Source organism: Trematomus bernacchii, unplaced genomic scaffold, assembly GCF_902827165.1.
Source record: "Trematomus bernacchii unplaced genomic scaffold, fTreBer1.1, whole genome shotgun sequence".
NCBI classification, from domain to species: domain Eukaryota; kingdom Metazoa; phylum Chordata; class Actinopteri; order Perciformes; family Nototheniidae; genus Trematomus; species Trematomus bernacchii.
Window position 1 is genome coordinate 1,319,005 of NW_022987772.1, and position 24,685 is coordinate 1,343,689.

At 39.5% G+C, this 24,685-nt stretch overlaps 1 protein-coding gene across 2 annotated transcripts in view; it reads left to right on the plus strand.

The window, feature by feature from the left end:
• Positions 1 to 24,685, plus strand: part of ntrk3b (neurotrophic tyrosine kinase, receptor, type 3b) — a 245,194-nt gene that overhangs the window by 87,936 nt on the left and 132,573 nt on the right. For both annotated transcript variants that reach the window (XM_034148840.1, XM_034148839.1), the window contains exon 4: positions 17,395 to 17,463. In XM_034148840.1, the coding sequence (XP_034004731.1) occupies positions 17,395 to 17,463 (69 nt within the window). The remainder of the gene's footprint in view (positions 1 to 17,394; positions 17,464 to 24,685) is intronic.

The following is a 24,685-nucleotide window of genomic DNA, read 5'->3' on the forward strand; positions in this document are numbered from 1 at the left end:
TATATACACACGGTATATCATCCATTCCTCCTCCTCTTGCCTGCGCACAGCCGGTGCGGTGCGGTGCCTTTTAGCACGACGCCTCAGTAGAATCCCTTCCCCGTCATGGATTGTCCGCCAGGATCTGGCTGGACGAAATCAAATGCAAATCACAAAATATTAGAGAAACTTAGTTGTTTTAGATTCGTTAGTAGTAGTTGTGTAATGAACAGCTTGCCTGCTAATATGCTAACCTAGCTTTGTTTACCTTGGTAGCTAACACGATATGAACGTTAGCTTGGAGGAAAGGCAACTATAATGCAGTGTAATAAAACTACTATGAACAAAAGCTAGTGGTTCATATTAGGCTAGCAATAACGTGTTTATAATTGCAATCGTATACGGGTATTCTGCTACCATACAATGTAACTTGCATGAATACATTGTTTTGCGCTAGCATACAGCTAGCCTCGTTAGCTACATGCAGTATATGTACGGTCACAATGTACGGTAAACCGGAGTATACTGTATGAGTATTCCGTGTGTGTGACTGCAGACATTCTCCTGCCATGACAAACATGTAAGGCCATCTGCTGACATTGTAGTTGATATATTTAAACGCTAGCAACGTAGCATCACAAAAATGTTTTTCTGACCAAAACTAGCTCAAGCTCCGTGTGTTAGATCGCTACGCCAGCTATAATGTAATTACGTTTCGCGACTGACCGGCAAATCACCCGCAGTATACTGTCAATAGGTATTTTGTGTGTGAATGCAGACATTCTCCTGCTATGAGATACATGTATGCAAGGCCATCTGCTGATATTAGAGTTGATATATGGAAACTCTAGCAACTTAGTTAGCACTGTGTCAATGGCTTAGCAGTCCAACACAGTTTACACATTTAAACAGTCTTGTTTGATAAATACACAAATAACAATGCAAACTTACAGGTTGTATACCCAGATCTTCCCCTGCTCCAAACGGTCCAAACAAGCTGTGCATATCCGGCCTCAAACTGGGCAATGTTTTGGAAGCTTTCGTCTGTGAAATGCCGGTTCTTCGAACCTCTGGAGGAGGAACACGCCGCTGCTGGTGTGGCCATAGCTCTTCGGGATTGGTCCATTTCGTTCCGGGTACCGCATGACATCAGGCGGTACCCGGAACTAAATGGAAGACTCAAATGGGCAGTGACGTATCTCCAACGAGGCGTTTTGGGGAGGTATTTTCTGTGTTAGAGTTTTACTCGCTACAGGGTGTACTTTGAGGGTTTTGACTCTGCACACCGTTTACATGCATAAAAACCTTCATAACACACAAGGGGACGGGTAATAACCGGAAAAGCATGACATGGGAGCTTTAAAATAAAAAACATCTATATTGATTCTGACACTTCTACATCCAACTCACAGATGTAACCTTGCTTTGATAAAAGAAATTATTCATATAACCCTTTTAGAAGTTAAGTTATAGTCATTTGTTTTGGGCATGTCATTTTCGAGCCTGAAACATGAAAAACAGGCTTGGTGCTTAACAGGTTAAAAGCATGTTCAGAGCCTCTCAGAGCTGCTAGCATGCCTGTAGATTATTAGCTGCTTGCCTCATAATATTGTATACCTCTTACGGTGTATAAGGGTATAATGTGATAGCTGTAGTTCACATATTCACAAACCTCATTGTAAATATGTTGTTTTATTATTGTTCTACAGCTACAGAGTCCAAGAGTTCTTCCAACACCACTGAGGGCAATGTGTACAAAATTAGTTTTTTGCCAACCATTTCTCCTGGGGAAGTGTGACGAGTTCAGCAGGTCTGCAGTAAAACCTGGCATTTTTACAATAGTTCACATTGCAGCTTTTGACAGCAGCACATGATTCCCCTGCTCCACATCCAGGTTGTAAGAGCTTTGATTGCACAAGCCTTCAGTGCTTCTCCAGAGTTATGTCCCTGTGTTTGCTGCTCCCCTGGCAGCCTCTGTGGGCTTATTGGTGGGGAGAAACAAGCATTGTGGCAAAGACAGACACAAGGCTCAGGCCTGTGGCTCGGTAGAAATGCTTTAATTAACGGAAACAATGCCCTCCAGTTCTCTGGACTGTGGATTTATAAATGGGCACAGCAGAAGCCCAGCGCTGCACTGTGGTCTGGCTGTCCATGGACTTGGATTCAGGTGAATGAATTCCTTTGACCACTGCTCTAAAACCTCTGGATTATGACTAAAAACAACTCGCCCACAGTTTTAGAGAGTCCTGCTTCGAGGAAAGGTGCCACAGACACAAAGTCATCTTCATAGTCTTCCAGTATAGACTCCCCTGGATGGAAAATATTGGAAGCCAACGCTGTTTGGTCCCAATTGGTTGTACTTTATTATATATGTTGCATCGTTGGAGGAGCTCGGGACATAATATTGTCATTGCCATTTCTACACGGTAGCTTATGTGCATATGACATTAAAACCTTTGAATTAAAATAACTAAAATGTTCTGGTCTTGAGTTCCTTATTACCTCTGCCTGAATACAGCCCTTTCCCTTACGGATGTTTTACTATGTAGCAGTAAACAAATAGGATGTATTGACTGTGATCATGCTGTGTGGATTGGGTTGCCTCGATGGAAAAAACACTCGGAGAAACAAGGACCAGAAACAAGGCGGAAAATGTTTTTTTGCAGCCATCTGAAGGAAAAACACTCCTGGGTGTCTTTATTGGTGTTTTTAATCAACTCTAACATTTTATCGATTCCAGCAAGAGGCATTTCATAAAGCAGCAGGCCAGAACAGGTTGGCAGAGTGTACCTAGAGCTGAACAAGCAGCAAACTTCTCTCTGTGGGAACCATGAGGTTCAGTACACTATCATAAAACTCCACTGCAGCCCTCGACTACACTCTCCTGGCAAAAGTACACACATCCTTTACTCAAGTAGAAGTACAGATACTCGTGTTTAAAAATACTCTGGTGAAAGTAGAAGTACTGACTAAACTTCTTTACTCAAGTAAAAGTAAAGATGGGCTTTGAAATGTACTTCAGTAAAAAGTACCCATAACTAGCAGCTGTTTTAAAGAGTACCTGACCTCCCTTTATATTAATAGAACAATAATGTCATTGTTAGCTAATGAATGTTTCCATGCTGAACAACGGCAACATGACAACGTTTTCATTGGTCCCTCTTCTTTAGAGAAGACCAGGAAATGATGGATACACGGATCGTGTTCAAATCAATAGGCACGCAATGACTCTAAATAATAATGATCACGCCACCAAACACACATTCAAACTAAAGGAAACAGCCTGTTTGGGAAATGTGAGAAGTAGAAAGTACAGGTATTTGTGTTCAACATGTAAGAAGTAGAAAGTACAGGTATTTGTGTTCAACATGTAAGAAGTAGAAAGTACAGGTATTTGTGTTCAAAATGTAAGAAGTCAAAGTAAAAAGTCGTCAGAAAAATAAGAAGTGGAGTAAAGTACTGATACCAGAAAAATGTATTTAAGTACAGTAACAAAGTATTTGTACTCCACTACTTCCCACCTCTGTCTCCTAGAGAAAAAACATCTTTGCATTGTGTTTTGTGTAAAGATCTGCATCTATAAATAACAAACAAAGAGTTAAGGCTAAAAAGGTTGAATTCCACCTGTGGCGATGCCGGTGTCAGTTCAGCTCGGCTTGAAATGATGACACATTTCCCTGCATTACTCAGTGTATATTAACATCTCCATCCCTATCTGGATAACATAATCAGAATCATGGCTTAAAGGCTTGTTTCTCCTGCTTCCTGGAACGTTGACTCGCATCTCTCCTTTACAATCAGCAGCGTAGACGGAGGACTGTGCACAATATTGCATTAATTACACCGACACACTGAAACCTCAAGTGATTTTGCTGTGATATATTTCAGTTACTAATGCCTCAACCATAATAGTGCTAACCTGCCTTCATGGCTCAGTGAGCTTTATTGTACGGCGCCTCATATCCCCTTTTTTATTTCACTATTCATCTTACTTCACCTTCAAAGAAATAGCACAAAAATGCTGTTTGGAGATTATAATCTGCCAAACAATGCCGCTACTCATTTGCTGGCGTTATTCTAGTGATAGCAGGTTTCATAAAAAGATACAGAAAAAACAGGATTAAGCTCTTATTAAAATAATCATTCCTCATCTTTCACAGCTGTTGCTGGGATGATAGTGAAGAGATATTACTGGATGTTATTAATGCCATGAGTCACCATCATGCCTTGTTTACAGTAGATGAAACATCTATTCTGAAATAGTGATTCATTTAGAGGGCAAACATTTAAACATTTAGTGATCCCCAACTTTTCTATCGCCATCATCAGGACAAAATTGTACTTTGTCCAATATCTTAAAATATATTTAAACAAATGACAGATGCATTAGTTTAAACTCTTCTTTGTGTTAGTGCCAATTAGCAAGTTTTAGCATATAAACACACTAAGCTAATTCAATTAAGATATAACTGTTACATCTGTTTTACTGTTTAGTGCAAATTGGAAATGTAAGCATGATTAGCACATATTTATTGATTGTATGCTAAGATATTTTATATAACATTTGCATGAAAATGTTCTCAAATTTAACAGAAAAAAATAATCAATATATTTATTTTTATATATCTAAAAAAATACATAAATACCTAAGGGTTAAACCGACACAGATTTGCAGCTAAATACAATTAAATAAATAAACCACACAATATTTTTTTTCTTAAGCAGATACTGTTAAGAGCCCACTTTCCTCCCAATAAATAAGTCATCATCTCTTCCCAGTAATAATCAGCATGTTAACGTCATGATTTCAAACTATTATTTCACTAAATGTACTTTAAACATGCATGCTGTTTACTCTCAATGTTCAGACAGACTATTAGGTGAACGATAGTGGTGACACGATTGTATTCTGTACAAACTGAGGTGTGAAAATGGTTTAAATTGAACAAAATATTCGTGTTTATCCTGGGGGTTTATGTGTCGTCTCCATATGCCCGGTACGACCATGAAACAGCAGGCTATGCCGTTTATCATCCAAAGCCGCAATTATACTTTTGACAAACAGTGGGACTCATTAAAGCAGCGGAGGGTTGTGTACCGTGCTTTGATAATAGTCTCCAGCTCCATGTTATTTAACCCGGTTGGATGCGGAGGAGGAATAAACCGGTTTAAAGGCAGATGAGAGGAATTGTGCTGCGAGATTAGCACGACACATGCACACATACACCCCAACCAGAGGGTTTCTCTGAGATTAAAGAATTTACTATTTTTATCCTTTCTCCCGAGAGCAAACCTCACCTATCCTTGATGCAGATTTGCAGCGAATAATATTCTGAGTTATAATGAAGCGGTGGCTGTTTGAAGTTTCTCCTCGAACAAAATTAAATCCATATGGTACCTCCAACACAATTTATGGATCTCATTACTCTTTGTATCTGCAGGTATTATGAGGAGATTAAACCACATTCACTCTGATTCCTTTGTCAATGTTGCTTTGAAGTGTTTTCTTACTGAAACACATCCATCAGTGAGATTCATTTATTCTTTTTGAATGTTTTATTTCCACTCGTGTACTTCTACCGCTAAAGAGCCACTGTCTGTTGCTCACAGTAATGATTCTATTTTTAATTGTCTTCCACATTTTGGCACCAATAAATCATTACCTCATTGATTTTGAGACATTTGGGTAATGACTGAAAACAAATGAGACAATCACTGAGTCGCCTGTCAGCTTCTGCTCTGCATCAGACATCACCAGAATAGATTGAGCCAAAGATCTTCAATACAAACTGATTGTTTTACAGAACAGAAATCAGGAAAAAGACACACAACAGCTGATCTTCTTCTGTCAGGTGAAAGTGATTTGGAAAAACTGTGGAGATAATGGAGCCAGAGTCTTCTTACTTTGGTGTCTTTGCACGATTACTTTGCAGGTATTCATTTGATCCATTGATAAATAATCTCAAGGGATGTTTTTCTTCACATTTGGACAGGAAGTAGTAGAGAAATGACAGGAAGTAAGGGGAGCGACAGATGGGGAATGACACTAACAAAAGTGAACTGGGGACATTGCAGTTCATGGAGTAAACCTTAAGTAGTGCCTAAATCAGGGGTGTCCAACTCAATTTCATCACAGGCCACATCAGCATTATGGTTGCACTCAAAGGGCCGGTTGTAACTTTAAGACTATATAAAAAGACATATATAAATATTGAATATAATAATGTATTATATTATATTATTGCCTCTCATTGGATTATTATCGGATAGGGTAATAAATTCATAATTAACTACGTCTGAAAGCAGAAGTCTAGGGCAAATAATTGCAAGTCTCTTCAGTGAGACTGTCACAATATGGTTCAAAAAGAAAAGCCACATTCTGGAAAAACAAAAAAAAAGAAGTGACATTTTGAAAAAAATATCTATTTATGAGAAAAAGGCTAATTTTAAGAAAAAAGGCATATTTTGACAAAAAGTCCAATTCTGAGAAAAGGTCAAATTTGAGATGCATTGTGGGACATGTCGTTTATGGGCAACGTGCTTCTGTAAAGTAGCATGTAACCGTATAATAAACATATTATATTCTTTGCAAGCTCTTGTGGGGCCACATAAAATGAAGTCGCGGGCCGGATTTGGCCCCCGGGCCTTGAGTTTGACACCCCTGGCCTAAATGCATTGTGGAACTATTTAAGTTATGTTGGGACCATTATATATATACAGTCTTTGGTTTTGGATGCATAAAGGATGTTTCTACAGTACAGGATTTAGGTTTTGTATAAACCGGATAACAGGAGCGCTGCGACCTCATATCAAAATGCAGATTTTCCCTGTAAAATGTTAAAGTGATGCCAGGGAACAATTTTTCTGTTCGTCAAAAACGGTATAATTAGTCCAGAAATATGAACATGGTGTTAAATAGAGCGTCAGACGACAGAGACAGCTTTGTGTTTACGGGGAAAAAATAGGGGAGATTTCTGAGTTTCTTTTACTGTCATTTTTTCTGTAGAGGAAGTAAAGAAACCGTTACTTACCGATGTATTGGTTGTTTGAGGTGCAATATATGACTCGGCAGCTTTAAGACATGAAGAAACTATTATTTTTCGCTACGATCTAATGCAGAATTTTCCCCTGAAAGTGGGCGGGGCCGTAATTTGGGCCAGAAAGGACGTTAGCGCTGAACCCCCTGGTATTTATATCTAATGCGCTGTCTCAATGCAATTTCAGGAAATAGTGGGACTTGTTTTCTAACCCTAGCTGTACCTTTTATAGAAACGCACTTGCATAAAGGAATTTACTATTAATTGTGCAGTGTTAATACTACAATCAGATTAGGTTCAAAAGACTGGAAGCAGCTCTTGAAATCAGTAATATCCCCATTTAACAATACATGAACTTCAAGAGACTCTTATTACATTAACTGTGCTGTTGTATTAGCTGTAAAATGTCTTTACTGTAGGGTATTTTTATTATTTGTACAGCACTTTGGCTCGACCAAAAATCGTTTATAAATGTGCTATATAAATAAAACTTGATTTGATTTGATTTGATTAGATGTTAACACTCTGCAATCAGCAGAAGCCCTGCTAATTGATATAGTAGTTGGTGATATAAAAGGGAGATAATCCAAGTAAGGGGATGTTAGGATGTACAGAAGAGCTATCAAGGTTATTTATCTTGATCTGTGGAACAGGTTTATTAGTAGGGAGGTCTGTAAAGACTTGGAGGTGTTTTGGGAAAAGACCCCTACATACTGTTAGACTGCCAAAAGGCATGCTTGCCCTTTTGAAGCTGGCAGTACATCAACGACCAGATAAAGAAAGAGACATGGGATCTACAGATTTATAAGTACTTGTCTTGACAAACGTTAATCCGATCGAGTGTTTTTAGAGATTCCATCTTAAAAAAGGTAGCAATTAACCCATTAGGAAACAACAAATTATCACCTACAATTCGACAAATACCGGCTTCATCAGTGGTTTTATGTAACTCTGCAGAACCAGTTTTTGACTAGTCCAGGACAGCATACACTGAGAAAATCTGAAAAGTTGATTTCAATTAAATGTTTTATGTCAACAGATTTCACATAACTGTATTAGGTTAAGCAATAATATTACGTTTTAAAAGGATCAACTTATACTATTCCTTTCAACTAACCTAATACAGTTATGTACAATTAGTTGACAAAATACACTTAATTTAAGTCAAAGCTTCAGTGCATCCTTATCCGATCGCTGTCTAGTTATTTCTAACTTGTGTGATCGCAATAATCGTAGCTTCTGCTCGATGTATGCATCCAGTCTCTTTTCAAACTTACGCAACTTGATTTGACTTGGTTCCACACTAGACACCAACAGCTGTCTCCTGCACACTGAAAAAAATGAAAAGTTGACTTTAATTAAATGTATTATTTCAACCAATTTGACATCACTGTATTAAGTTTATAGTATACAGTTTTGTAAAATGTATTGACATGAAACACTTAATTAAAGTCAAAGTTTCAGTGTGTTCAGTGCATCCTTTTCCTATCGTTGTATAGTTATTTAAAAAAATACGATACAATAATTGTAGCTTCTGCTCGGTATATCCAGTCTCTTTTCCATCTTCCACGTAGCTTTTCTTACACAATATTTACTTGACTTGGTTTCACACTGGACACAAACAGCTGGAAGTCCAGTGTTTGTCCGACTGATCCATCCTCCATTTTCTGTCTTTATGGTTGCTCTCAACGTCTAATAACGATGCAGGTGGGTTTAAATTAACGTACGTTTAAAGCCCAAATGGTCTAATACATTATAGAGGGCTTTGTTGTGTTGGTATCAGATGAAAAGCGCCACTGACCATGCAGTTGTGAGTGAGATTCCCAGACAGGCACGTCTCAAACTTGCTCTCCACTATTAGATTAGATGAGGTACATTGTAGGACTTTCCAGGATATGCATTTCATCAGATTCTTTTCCTCCCTTTGTCATTTACATTTAAATGTGAATTTAGTTCTGCTGAGATCTGATGTGAGGTGGCAGACCCCGGATACTATCTCCAAAGAACGAGGTGTACTGAGACGGCGAAGATATTTAAAATGAGCTTTTCTTATTTTGTTCAGCTTGTGACAGAGGGATATGCATTTCAACATACATCCTGTATTCTATCCCTGTGTGCATTCAGGCAGGATGCATTGGGGGGATGAAAAGCATGAAATAAATGTTGAGTATTATCACTCGCACACATGCAGACGGCTGGGGGTGCATATGTAGACTCATGCAGATCTTATTAGCAGCTTATACTTGTATTTGTCTCCGTGGAGTATTAGATATGTGACCTTCCAGCTATAGGGCAGTGTCAGGGTGGTGGTGAGTTCATCCTCTGCAAATGAGAGGAAGTATTTATTCAGAAAAATACCTTGAGTGCACTGGCTTTGATGTTTCAAGCACTGGATCAACACAATACATAGAGAGGCTGCAGGATAATACATGTGCTGACATTCAATCTTCTTTAAAAGAGAGTGTTTGCAGGTAAAGTATTTTTCTGTGAACAATAGCCTGAACTTGACTGCAGGCTGAATCACTCTCTGTGTGTATTTCCAGGGGATTTTATGTATTTTATGTAACACTGTAATTACCCTTTTAAGTCGTCTAAAAAACACAATGTTCTCTGAATAGTACACACCGACAGCTTCCTGTTTGAGACGAGAGATGGCCCCAGATCAAAAGACTCCAGCCCTTTATATTATTAATGCAACATCACTTCATAAATTGCACATGGCTGCTGCGGCTGAAAGCTGCTTTTTACCACAAAAGAAAAACAACTTTATCTTAAGATTGACACTCATGAGTCAAAGAAAAGGTGTGTTTTTGCAGAGAGGTTTGAGAACGCAGCAATTAGTTCCTGTTGCTCTTTCTGCAGCAGTGAATACTTATTCATTTGGTATTTTTTAGCTGATTTCTTAAGACTAGCTACCATTAACTGGATAGCTAAAAAAACAAGTCTCTGAAGAAAGGGCATGCCGGGTTCAACATGTCCCCATAAACCAAACAACATCTTGTATCCTACAAAAGCACCTGGTTAGGTTTAGAAAAAGATTGTGGTTGTTAAAATAAGTACAGACATCAGGTACACACATTAGATTCTCGAAGTAAAACAATACAAAGTCAGGTAGTTCTGTCTTTTCAGTTGACTCTTGCTTTCACCTGGGACACAACATGTTGTCTTCAGAGGGTTGTTTGTGGTTCTCTCACAAATTCGGAGAGGGTTTTGTGTTTGTAATCTTAAGATTGACACTCGAGTCAATTTTGAAAGGTGTGTTTTTGCAGAGACATGTAAGAACGCTTCAAAAAAGGGGAAAGCAATTAGTTCCTGTTGCTCTTCCTGCAGCAATGAATACTTATTCTTATTCTAAATTTGGTATGTTTTTGCTGCTTTCTTAAGACTCTAGCTACCATTAGTTGGATAGCTTAAAAAACAAGTCTCTGAATAAAGGGCATGCCGGTTTCAACATGTCCCCATAAACCAAACAACATCATTTGTTCTACGATGTCAAACAATAGTAAGTGGCTAGGCTCAGGAAAAGATTGGGGTTGAATACAAAGTCAGGTAGTTCTGTCTTTTCAGTTGACTCTTGCTTTCACCTGAGACACAACATGTTGTCTTCAGAGGTTTGTTTGGGGTTGTAATCTTAAGATTGTCACTTGAGTAAAATGTGAAGAGGTGTTGTTTGCAGAGACATGTAAAAACGCTGTAAGAATCAACCGAACCAAACGGGAAGCAATTAGTGCTTTCTTAACCTGTTTAGCCCGAGAGCCCCCGGTGGAGGGGGCTGTGTTTTTTTTTTTCACGAAACTGTGTCTCTGGGCTTCTTAATATTTTAAAACCTATTAATGTGTCATACCAGATTAACGGGAAGAAACTCAGCTAACTGACGATACAAACCATTTTTTGCCAAAACAAAACACAAGTCTGATGAGAAGCGTCTAAATGACGCACTTGGCACAGAACTCAAGGTAAAGATACCCTTATTACTTATCGTAACTGCACATACAAGATATCCGATTAAAGCTGGGATTCCAAAGATTATATAGGTATTCGTATCATCACTGAGCGATCAGAACTCGCGACAGGGGAAGCAAACACAGACATCACAACACGTAGTTTTACGGAGCAAACACGGGAGATCGTCTCACCTTAGCTGTTATTCTGATCAAAGATCGTGTTCAATGGCATTAAAACGATAAAAACGCTGCTGAGGGTTAATCCATAGGTTAATCCAATGTGTCTGTCACTTTGAAAGGATTACTGACAATCCATAATTCCATTTTTATGTAAAAATCGGAGAATAAATATTAGCTGCTAATGGTAGCCACCAGAGTGTATCGCAGCTTCCGGTTTTGGCTACGCGTCACTCTCACTCCTTATTTGGTAACGTGTGGAACCTCCCCTCGATTCCATTGGCTCTAACGGTTAAAAAGAGATGTCAATCATCAAAATCGACCAAGGGGGGCCAGAGATAGGTCAAATCCACCCAAATGACCCCAGAATTGTTTTTTTTGTTGCTAAATCTCTCTAAAAAGGTCAAATGTCAGTTGTTTTGCATCAATCTTGATACAGGGTACTTACTATATGTCATAGTTTGGATTCCTAAAGCTTTTAGTCTACCATGCCATCATTCAAGGGTGGTTTTCACTATAAGTAATTATATTTTTTTTGGACGGACACTATCATTTAATTTGACTGTGTTCAATCTGAATTTACTTTAAAATAAAAACATCTATATTGATTCTGACACTTTTACATCCAACTCACAGATGTAACCTTGGTTTGAGAATAAAGATTATTAATTTAACCCTTTTAGAAGGGAAGATATGGCCATTTGTTCTGGGAATGTCATTTTCGAGCCTGAGACCTGAAAAACAGGCTCAGGGCTTGACGACTCTAGCTACTATTAGCTCGATAGTTAAAAAATCATGTCTCTGAATATAGGGCATGCAGCTTTCAACATCCTACGTTGTCAAACAAAAGTACCTGGTTAGATATAAGAAAATATTGTGGTTATGTTGAAATAAGCATGGACAGTAGTACACCCATTAGGTTCTCGATGATCAGTATAAAAATACAAATTCACGTAGTCTTTTCAGTTGACTTTTGCTTTCACCTGGGACACAACATGTTGTCTTCAGAGCTTTGTTTTGGGATTCTAACAAATGCAGAGAGGGTTTGGTTTTTTGTAAATTTAAGATTGACACTCGAGTCAAATGTGAAGAGGTGTGTTTTGCAGAGACATTTAAAAACGCTGTAAGAATCAACCGAACCAAACGGGAAGCAATTAGTTCCTGTTGCTGCAGCAGATATTAGCCTCTCAGCCTGACAGATGACAACTAGATTTCACGACGTCCGTGCAGCTGATCCGCTGCGACGCCTCGCTCAGTGTCTGCTTCTCCTCTGCCTGGTCCTGAATGTCAATCTGCAGCGCTACCTCCCCCCCAACACACACGCACACACACACGCACAAGCACACGCACACACGCACGCACGCACGCACGCACGCTCAGACAGTATAGCTACCAGTGATGCTGCACTAATTAGCCAAACCCTCTGGAGTAGCCGAGCCCTCCCCGTGGCATCTGTGCCAAACAGAATTATTAAAGAAGCAGGAGGAGGAGGAGTGGCGCCTCCTCTGCAGCGGAGCACACACACAGGATCCGTTTAGCATTCACTGCGTCGCCCTTCGTCATCAATATTAACACCTATATACATCCGTCGCCATATTTTCTACCCCAACCTAATGAAAATTTCATGTGAATCACATAATTATAATTCTGTATTCAAATGAGCTCAGTCTGGAGATGATGTGTGGTGAATGAGAAGTCTGTTTTACTCAATGTAAGTAAAGAATTCTGTCGTAGACGGCAAAACAAGACATTTGAAATCATCAATTTAGACAACCATGTGAATAATAAATTCATTGATTGATTTATTCATAGATAATTAAAAATAAACTGTATCCACTGTCTGTACGTGTGTGTGTGTGTGTGTGTGTGTGTGTGTGTGTGTGTGTGTGTGTGTGTGTGTGTGTGTGTGTGTGTGTGTGTGTGTGTGTGTGTGTGTGTGTGTGTGTGTGTGTGTGTGTGTGTGTGTGTGTGTGTGTGTGTGTGTGTGTGTGTGTGTGTGTGTGTGTGTGTGTGTGTGTGTGTGTGTGTGTGTGTGTGTGTGTGTGTGTGTGTGTGTGTGTGTGTGTGTGTGTGTGTGTGTGTGTGTGTGTGTGTGTGTGTGTGTGTGTGTGTGTGTGTGTGTGTGTGTGTGTGTTGTGTGTGTGTGTGTGTGTGTGTGTGTGTGTGTGTGTGTGTGTGTGTGTGGTAGGTAAACGTCCTTCCTTGCAGGCCTGTAAATAGGCAAAATAAATTCATTAGCTCCACCGCTAATTTTTAAATGCAATAATCGATGCCCCCGCCTTCTCATCGCCCTCCTGTCTTTTGGCATTCGCTCGGCTTTGATGGCTTATTTGCTGATTTGTTTATATATTTATTAATTAATTTACCCCCCTCCCCAATCCAATTTTAGCTGACATTTCTTGTCGAGATGCAAAGGATGACCTTTGGAAACAGAACACTTCCTGCCGGAGACGTGAAGGAGGTCTCACTCTGCTCTAAAAATGTCCTCACTTATTTTAAATGCATAACCAGTTGTCTGATAATATAGTACTGTAGATACATGTGCTTATACCAAGTATGCCTAACTAATGTATATTTTACTAGCCATAGCTGTAACTTAAATGTCAACGTCTCTTTCTGGTTCATCTGATTCCAACATGCATGAAAAGAAAGCACTTTATAGATTTTTTGCAGAGTCAGAGGAGAGTTTTTAAACTACTTCCATATCTGAAAAGTAGAACCAATCTCCTCATCTTACTCTCTGCGAGAAGACGAGTGATCTTATCTCCTACAAAGGTCAAACTGTTGCTGTGAATGTATCAAAAATGGTGGAATAAGCTCACGCTGATATCAGGACAGCAGATTTTCTACATATCTTCAAACACAGACTAAAAAACCCACCTGACTCCACTGCACCTTGACCAAAAAAAAGATAAAACCACTTTTCATTCCTGCAAGTAGCACTCATAAAGGCTTATCTGAAGCTAATGCACTAGCGCTTAGCATGTTTTGGCGCATTGAAAGCTAACGTACATGCAGGATCCTTACTTTTTGAGTTTCTATCTTCATGGTTAATTTAACCTTGTAAATAGCTTTTGATTAAGGCGTCAGCTAAGTGAGATGTAATGTATCCGGGAGACTTATTTATCATGTGGTTTTTTGTTGTTTATCTGGTGACTCTAGCTAAATGACTATCTAATATAAAACAATATGTAGAAACATCTCTGAATGAAGGGCATGCAGATTTCAGAAGTCCACATCATCCAAAAATAATCTCCCAAAAAAAACATAATTTCCATCACAAACTCACAGAAATGTACCTTGGTAGGATTAGAAAAATATTCTGGTAATGCTAAAATAAGTATGGACAGTAGGTACACACGTAGTGTCTCTCCTTTAAAGAGTCCTCTCCTGCTGCTTCTCAGGTTCATCATTCGTAAGGTCATCATCTTAACCGTTTTTTATGCTCATCGAGTTCCTCCTTCGCGTCGAAAGGAGCCAGTTGAGGTGGTTCGAGCACCTAGTAAGGATGCCACCTGGGCGCCTCCCTAGGGAGGTGTTCCAGGAACGTCCAGCTGGGAGGAGACCGAGGGGTAGACCTAGGACCAGGTGGAGGGATTATATCTCTTCGCTGGCCTGGGAGCTCCTTGGGATCCCCCAGTCAGAGCTGGTTGATGAGGGGAAAGGAACGTTTGGGGCTCTCTGCTGGAACTGATACCTCCACGACCCGACCACGGATAAGCAGGAGAAGATGGATTTGGCATGCCTTTAGCAGCTGAATGTGGCGATTACCATTTGTTCAGCAAAACGCCTCACAAACGTATTAATATCTAAAGCTTTAGGGCATTTTGATTCAATGCTGAGTACAGCCAAACTTGACAGTCTCTTCTCTGTCATTGTAGACCTCAAATACCTCATTCCTTCCGTCTACTTGGGTCCGAATGCTTCTCGTTTTGCGCCGTCCCGTTCAAATTAATTTGCCGGCAATCACATTTCCAAGCTCGCGCCAGGGCCGGGGGAGGGGTTACAAGACTCGCGTCTTGTGCTGCATTCACTTGCACTCGGACATTAGGGATTTTCTCTCATAAATTTCCGATGAGCCACAACTTTTATTTCAAAACAAAGCTGCCAACTGGGGTGGCAGCTGGGGTGGCAAGGCTATTTTTAGGGTGGCAGTTGCCACCCCATGCCACCCCGGTAGATCGGCCCCTGGTCCCGCCCCTTTAGCCTATCATGTACAATGAGTTGGAGCGCTAGCCAATAAAAAAGCGTGAGTGTTAAACAGGGATGTCACTATATGTTTGGGAGGTAAACTAAGGAGTACAATGGAGGGGGGGAGTGTGGGGTAGAAATGTGGGATTGTAGCCGTTGCAGACCATTTACATGCACAAAAACCTATATAAAAGAATACAGGAAAGGGGGCATAAAGGGGCCTCTAATACCTGTCGTTTGGCGTGTCTATTTGGAGATCCTTGGTCTAAATTGAGTGTATTTATGTCTGTGTGATCTGATGTCAGTGTTGCTCTACATCCCATAATGAGCTGCTGTCTGCTCACACACCTTCTCTGTCTCTCTCTGTTTAATGTATTCTCTCTGTGTATCACACACTCCCTTTGGGACCACAATTTTCTTTGGGAGGTGATATTTCATGCAGCATCTTCACATGTTCTCACACACACACACACACACTCTGTATTCAGAGCAGCGCTGCATTTGCACAAACACACATTTCAAGGTGACAATATTTAACCAGTGTGTGAGTGGCTTCATGCTAACTTTTACCTTTGTGTCTGCACATCATCCACGTGTGTGTGTGTGTGTGTGTGTGTGTTTGCATATGAAAGTGTAATGTGTGCATACGTGATTTCACAGGAAATGAAAAAGACATGCAACATCCTCATCTCCCTGTTGCCATGGCGATACTTACTGGTTATAACAGGAGCATCTAATGGGTCCTCCATACAAATTAACCTGCCACCGTGTAGGATGGACTTTAAAAATATATATATATTGATAAACTATAAATATTAACTATTGCCGTTAGCTTTTATAATGCTTTATGATCAATATTGGCATTTTTGAATTTGCATATATCGTTTTTTTTTGTATATCCATTACTGATATATTTATTATGTGCTTGCTTCTTTATTTATTATATTAGTTTACTTTGTTGTATTGCTTTATTATCTACACTGTGTCTTTAATGCTATAAATGTCCCCGCTGTGGGACTAATAAAGGAGTGTTCTGCTTTCACATTACTCAGATGTTATTGTCATTATATTTACTGTGCTGCTTTCTGATATATATCCCGTTCTATTTCTATATTAGCATGTGCAATACCTCAGCATCTCTTGTATGCTATTCCCTGCATATGTCACTTGTATTGGTGGGTGAATAGATTACCTGTCGCTGTCTTTATAGTCAGGTGTGATATGAGGAGTTAACGTGCAAAACATGTGAGTCATCCCGAGGATTCAGGAAAAAACATGCACTTCAAATAAAATATCAGATAGTAGCTGGGTATCTGCACTTAATGTTTTAAAACTATACATCCCTCATCTGATAAAACCATTATTCCTTCATGTCTCATGATTTGACAGTAAATCGTGGACTGATAATTGGATTTGATGGTTTATTTCTGTGTTAAAGCTCTCCTGGAGATGCTGTATTTCTTAATAAGTGTATAAACAGACTTCTGATGCTCATATTTAAACTGATTCATAGATCTTCTGGCTATTTGCTATTGAATTTGGTGGCTTCCTGTGCCGGAGGGGTTCCTTAAGTCAATCGAATTATCTGACTTGAGAGCGGTCAACTTTCTTTTATTGAGTTGTCTGAGCCCTGAAGCTCCGCGCAGAGAGGCCTGTTTCCGCCTCTTTGTCAATAACACTTTGCTTTATTTTCAGCCATAATTGCAAAGCCTGCATATCCAGATCCCAACTATTTTATTTATTCTAGCTATTTTATTTAAATGCAATTTAGTTGATATGATTTATACATTAGCACCAAGTTTCTGTAGATATAAGCACTCAGTGAACTGGAAGTTGGGACAAGGGAAACCTAAAGAGACTAGAAAATGAATTTAACTTCAAAAGCGAGAGATAAAACGTCAAAATAACCCACAGAAAGATTTGCTAATTGGGTTTCTGAATCCAAAGGACATCAAAAAAGAGGAAATGGTACAAAACAGAAGAGACATGACATCAAGCGAGGGACATCAAATAATTAATATGAAATAAATCAATGTAACTTTTCTCTGTTTTGCTTTCCTTTGCAGAGACTTGTCAAAGAATCCTCTCAGCACTCTGTCGTGGCAGCTCTTCCAACACCTGCAAATCTCCGAGCTGTAAGTTTGTGTTTGTTTTACATAAGAGCAATTTATCATCGCTTCCTGCACTCAATGCAAATTGTGCTCACTGCATGCCATTGCAATTCCTTTCTTTGTTGTACAAAGTGCTCTAATGTGTCTGAGCACGTGTTAAAGACTGAACCTATAGGCGGTGTAGTGGCACTGTGATCTTATAAGCCATTTGTTGACTTAATTAAGGCGCACAAAGGAAGGCGTAATGGTCTGCTGTGAGGAGGGAGGCTAACCCCATTTTCTTGTTTGTTATGAATATTTTAAGCAATGATTGTGTTTATGAAATGCTCCTTCACCGCCATGGGAAAACATTTTGATGTCTCCTCGCCCCGTAATTTACACATCATTACGCCCGTCAGCACCGTCCATCATTTGCTCCCTTTATTCAAAGATTAAGGAATACCTGGAATTCTGAATTGTCAAAGGTCCCCTATTACACTGTTTTTCATCAATATATTATAGGTCTCAGATATATCCAGAACCTGTCTCTGATTGGCTGAAACACCAAAGAGATCATTGCAGCATCCCATAATCCCCTCTGTTTCAGCCCTGTTTCCAAAGTGCTGATTCTCCGTCTGTTACTTTAGATGAAAATAAGGAGCCCCTCCCCACGCCCCTCTGAGAGATATTTGGTTAAAAAGAGCTCAATGGTGCTCTAGGAGGAGATTCAGGTGATAAGGTGGGGGGGGGTTACCTTGTTTGCTGATTGGCTAATGGTTACACAAGACAAAACATTGTTATGACATCACAAAGTGGCCAAAATCTGATCAGCTCATTTTCAGACAGGTTTGTATAGAAATGGATCAGGACAAAAAGAGAGAGAATCTTTTTCCTGAAGCTTTCAGAATCTCTTTTACACAGAGGGGACACATGTTGATGTAGAAGAGACATGGAAAAGGGGATTTTGCATATTAGGCGACCTTTAAAGTAATTTGTTGCAAATATATTTACTCACTCGGGTCACTTTTGATCCATGTTGTGTATCAAAGGGTTAAAAAGCTGAGGTACAGCGGGATGTGATGCTACACTATTTTTAGCAGGCGTCCTTGTTGTGCTATTTTCAGAGGTAGAAGCAGGGCAGGTCCTCTGAGAGGCGGCACGATGCTGATGAGGGGAGTCCTGCTGCGGCAAACTGCAGGAAGGGAAAGCCCTGCGCTCACTGACACTGTACTTTTGCATTTTTGACATTCGGCTTTACGCTGAGTAGAACTTAAGATGAGATAAGATCAGAAGTACTTTATTGATCCCAATTTGGGAAATGTTTGTGTTGCAGCAGCATAAAAAGACAAGGCATTGTACAATACAAATTAAAAGACTAGAAATATACAAGAAAGTAGAAAATATACATGTTGAATTTACAAATTAACAACCCCTCGACCCGGCGATAAGTACATTCTTTTACATTTTTAATGCTATTTTATTTCTATTTGAGATGTTTACATTTTGGATTGTTCAGTTTTAGCCTTTCATTTCTCTAATGTACATTGCCTTGTCTTTTTATCCCTAAAATGTCCCAAATTGTGATAAATAAAGTACTTCTTACCTTATCTTATCTTATATGGACTTAAATCACACTGTACATTTAACATTTATATATTCAGTTTAATATTTAATATTCCATTTCTCACATACTTATGTATATATAATAACTTTCTTTATATCTTGTTATTGTTCATTTGTAAATTCAACATGTATATTTTCAACTTTCTTTTATTTCTAGTCTTTACATTTGTATTGCACAATGCCATGTTTTTTGATGCTGCTGCAACGCAAACATTTCCCAAATTAGGATCAATAAAGTACGTCTTATTTGATCTTATATCACTGAACGCTCGTTCTTACCCGTCCTGTGTAGGAAGCGATTCCCAGCAGACCTCATACTGCTTCTTCACAAGTGTCATCTCACTCTAAGCTCTCATCAGAGGCAGATGGGTCTCTGAATCCCTCATTGTGCCTGTTATTGGGTTGTGAATTTCATTCTTCACTGGATGGAGGAAGTTCTGTACTTTGTCCTACCAGCTGTCCAACTCTCTTTGTAGAAGTTAGTTTGGCCTGTAGCTTCTCTTCTGCTGCAGTGTCTTTGTATTTTGTAAATATTGATTAGTGAGACAATGCATTTTGATTAACATGAGCACTGTAGTCCATCATGCATGTGTGCCAGATTGAACCATAGAGGCTAGTTTTCACCTGCAGTCCCTGGCAAGTTGATGGCATTGAATTGGCATTTAAGCGCTTTGAGCACCAGGAAAAGCGTGATATAAATCACATGTATTTGTATTATTAGTATTGAAAGAAGATAAACAAGAGCACCTTAACACAGAAACAATCTTATGAGAACAATCACAGCACATCGAAGCACAGTTGCAACGTGTTTTGAAGCACATGTGCAGATTTAAAAGCACATTAATACAAACCCATTAACACACAACAGATACAAATGGACAAACAAGCACGTATAAAAGCTTAAAGATTGGAAAGTAATGATATAACCTCTGCTACAGTTTATGCCGACATAAGGTTTGGCTGTCCGGTAATAATGTTTTACAGAGAAAGAGTTGTCATGTTCCTCAGATCTGTGGATATAGTCTTCCAGGTATGCGCTGCTCGATAAGAATAGGTACTTTATCTAATATTCCCTCACAGTTCAAACATACTTTTCAATTATATTTACTCTTAAAGTCGTGTACAGTTGTTTTGAGTGACAGGGGTTAGGGTTAGGATTAGGGTTAGGGGTCACATGTCACTAGTCAGGCTCATATCTGATAACTCAAGGTTCCTTCACTTTGGCCATTATTGTGACACAACTGAGCTAGTGTTTTCGAACCCTAACCCTAATCCACTCTTATACCTATGATATGCCCACATGAACACACTTCTTTCTGGCGAAGTCAACACACTTATTCGACATTAAAGGGGACCTATTATGCAAAATCCACTTGTTCCTGTCTCTTCTACATCAACATGTGTCCCCTCTGTGTAAAGAGACTCTGAAAGTTTCAGGAACAAAGATTCTCTCTCTTTTTGTCCTGATCCATTTCTATAAAAACCTGTCTGAAAATGAGCTGATCAGAGTTTGGCCACTTTATGATGTCATAACGATGTTTTGTCTTGTGTAACCATTAGCCAATCACCAACCAAGTTATCACCACCCCCCTTATCACCTGAATGTCCTCCTAGAGCACCATTGTGTTCTTTGTAACCAAATATCTCTCAGAGGGGCGTGGGGAGGGGCTCCTTATTTTCATCTAAAGTAACAGACAGAGAATCAGCACTTTTGAAACAGGGCTGAAACAGAGGGGATTATGGGATGCTGCAATGATCTGTTTGGTATTTGGAGCCAAACACTTCAGAGACAGGTTCTGTATATATCTGAGACCTGTGATATATTGATGAAAAACAGTATGATAGGGGACCTTTAAACATTTCAGCCTTTATTTTCCCCCTGTGCTTTACTCGTTGGTTTATAGTGGGAGAGGTCAAGATGGTTAAAAGGTGATGCATTTTCCTGCCTTGCACCAATCAAGCTTTAGCATCATTCGAATCAGACTCAGATGCTGGGTTGTTTATTTACTGTCGATCAATGTAATCCCCCATGAAGCCCTGATGAAGCCAATTATTTTGGTGTATTTAACTTTTAATAAACAACTTAATATGGCTTTTTATTATTGGATTATTGATTCAAGGTGTACTCAGCATATTGATGCTCTAACTGGTAAAGATGGGGTATTTTCTACTTTCTACACTTTTTAATTGGGGTCAGGGATAAGGTCATATTTGACAGTTATGTTTTCACCATTGCAAACATTATATTCAAAGCTTTTCATACTTTTAACTAGAAAATCTGAGTCACTGAACAGCGTTGCAGTATTATAGTTAAAAGTTAAATGACCTTACATTCCTAGATAGACTACATCTCGTGCAACAAACAAAAATAAGTAGCACAGTTTCCTTCCTTAACCGAGTCACCATCACAGCTCACAGCTCTGATGTGCAATCGCATTTCTTCTCGAGCAACCATTTTAGAAGCGCAACAAATGGTGTCTTTGTTGTTCTACATGGAGAGCAGGGCCGGGGTGACGCTTCTCCGTGAATGCTGATGAGGAGTGAGGCTTTATGTCTATTCCATTTGGTATGTTTGGTTAAGAGGTGTCAGTCGGAGTGGCGTGGTGGCACAGACGTGGGCCGAGGCGTCGTGCGAGAAGCAAGCCGTGTGGAATCAGGCCTCGCTAATAGGAAATGAGTCACTCTATCACGGACGTCGCCCTGACATCATTACTCTGTTCACTCTGTGCACAACCCGACCACATTACCCTGGGAAGTGCCAATCATTCAATTGCGCCAAATGAAGCGGGCACACCGGGCAGCTATTGCCTTTAATTATTAGAATAATACACAATGCAGTATCAATGATAAGTGCCAACCCACGCCGCTGAACCACACTGATAGTATGCAAATAGAGGTAGATGAAACCAGCTGAAATAATTTCCGTTTTATGTGACGAAAGGAGAGCATGGCCCTTTGCCATGACGCTGTCGCTACCCCGTGTTAACTCACTCACTCTGGGCGCTGTTATTCTAATTGTGTTTCGTGTTTTTTAACAATGAAAGAGGACCAATTTCAAAGCTGCAACATGGTGACAGTGACCTGAAATGAATAGGAAATGAAGAAGGTTTTTTCAAAAGGCTGCTAAATCGCATCAGAATGTTTTTGTGGATTAAGTCATTGTATATTTCATTGTTTTTATTGCACTGCTGCTCCCAAATTGCCTAAATGACTTTCGTGAACAAAATGATCATAAATGAAATGAAATTAATGAAGTATATGAAGTGCACTCGGTGGGACATATCAATTAAAAGATAATTTGTTCATCTCAAAGCTGCTGATAAAAAGTAGTGAAATCAGCATTAAACATCATGTAGTTTCATCAAAGCATTGTGATTAGAGTGAGTTTGTAATTAAACGCTACATTTCCTGCTTTTAAGTGCGACTTCACACGCAATAAAATATGTTTTACTCAATAAAAAAAGAGTGTTTACCCATTAGATAATCATTTAATCAGCTATTTTATCACAAAGGCAGGACTTCTCCGCTAACCTCAAACAGTGCCCACTCACTTTGTACCTTTTTATACCTGATTCCACATTTAAAATCCAACTTTGAAACAAAAGTCGACCTGTGTGATGAGGCCGCAGTTAGGAGAAACAAGTCCTTCCTATCAGTCAGTGTAAATTAAGTCTGTTTTTATCTTATCAGGCTCTCCTTATCATGCCTTGTGAAGTGTAACTCCCAAACAGTTGCCTTGTTTTGCAGATTGGTCGTGCAGATATTTCACACTCCCTGCTATATCTTAATATCAGTGACAATGACAATGCTATCGGAGAAATCTCAACAATCTTTTGTGGCTCCTGTGAAAAGGCCCCAGCATCACATTGAAGCCGTACAATGGCCATGTGCTGTGTGTTGCCTCTGGATGAGACTCAGATAATCGGCTCTGCCTCTTTGTTCGCATGCCCTTTAGCCAAAGGACCAGAGCCACTGCAGTGTAATGCTCAGCCAATCAGAAGCTTGGAGCAGCAACTCGATTCTAAAACCGCCGCTGTGATATTATTGGAGATTATTTGAAGCGAAAGTTAGACACCAACATCTTCAAGGAAGCTCATTCTGTTTGTTCGACACAGAGAGGCAGATATTTCCTCCTTATTTAGCGACTGAAGCCTGAGGCAATGTGCATCCCCAATCCCTTTATTCTGTTAGCGCCGCTTTAATCCTGAGCAGGGGCCGACGCAAAGTCAAACATTCACGCCTCTCAGAGCAGAATGAATTCCTTCTTTGAATATGGATGAACTATAACCAGATCAAACCTGTAATCTTCTGATATGACTGCCAGTGGATTAGGATGAATTAAACATTTAATTTCATCCAAAGGGCTGCATGACAGGTGGATTACTGACTTTTAACCTTCATTTTATTAGGGTCCAATTGCACTGACGGCAGACTCTTTACTGAGATGACATGACATTCACACCAACTCTTCAAAAGCACCACAGGCAGGCTTGCAGGAGGCAAAGGGAGGACTAACATGTTAAATGCATGAGAAGAGGTTGGGTTGTGGGCAGTAGCCTGGACTCAGACTGCATGGTATTTAACTGAAATATGTTCATTTGGAATAAACCGCTTAAGATGAATCATATAGTTTGAAAGGGGGTAATAATATAGTTCACAGACAATAAAACAAAACTAATTCAATGCAACCACAGACAAGACTGCTACAATCACAACACAACAATGTAAGACACTCATTTGTACGAAAGTCATTTGTGGCCACAGAGAGAACAAATGCATTTTCCCAGCAATACAAACATGAATAAATACCAACCTAGTGTTTTGTACTTGTGAATTAATCAATAGCATGTACAGCTTAAAAGAAGACAAAGCATGTTCAACCACTGGAACATAAGTTAAGCGTTGTATCTATAAATGATCTTTTACCTACTGTTTTGGATACTGAGGGAGTGGAATAAAAGTATTTAGGGGAAATGAAGCAACCGTTGCTTATTTTAACAGTTTTATGTGAAGCTGTTACAAGTACAAATGAAAACACATGGCAATTTCCCTCTACAGCATGTGTTACTGTGACATGGAGTAGAGAAAGAGTTTAAGAAAGGCTCTAGATCAGGGGTTTTCAAAGTGTGGGAAGGTGAGCCTCCCCTCAGAGAACATAAGAACAGCGGCGCCCCCCCTCCCAATTATTATTGCTATTATTATTATTATTATTATTGTTGTTGTTGCTATAATGCAGGGGTATTCAATTGCATTTCAAAGAGGTCCAGTAAGATCAAATGAAGACTGTTTCTCTCCTCTTGTCTCGTCTCTGTGTGTGTGTTTGAATCTATCGTGCTGACTCACTGACTGCACCGATTTGATTGGCTGAGTAGCGTCACCTCCTTAAAACATTAAACAATAACTTTTTAAAACATTTTTATCTTTATGTTTTAAACATGTTGTATAAAACTCCCCCACTACTTGGACTATTCCTTGCACCCCTCTAGAATAAGCCCGAATGGTCTCAACTTATAACAAGATCGCAAGGACACTGGTAGCGATCGGACAAGAGTGTTGTTCAGTGTGTTGTGGAACATGCGTGTGCGTGCATGGAAATATACCACACACCCAATTACAATAGCATGTTCAATTCACTACCATGGAA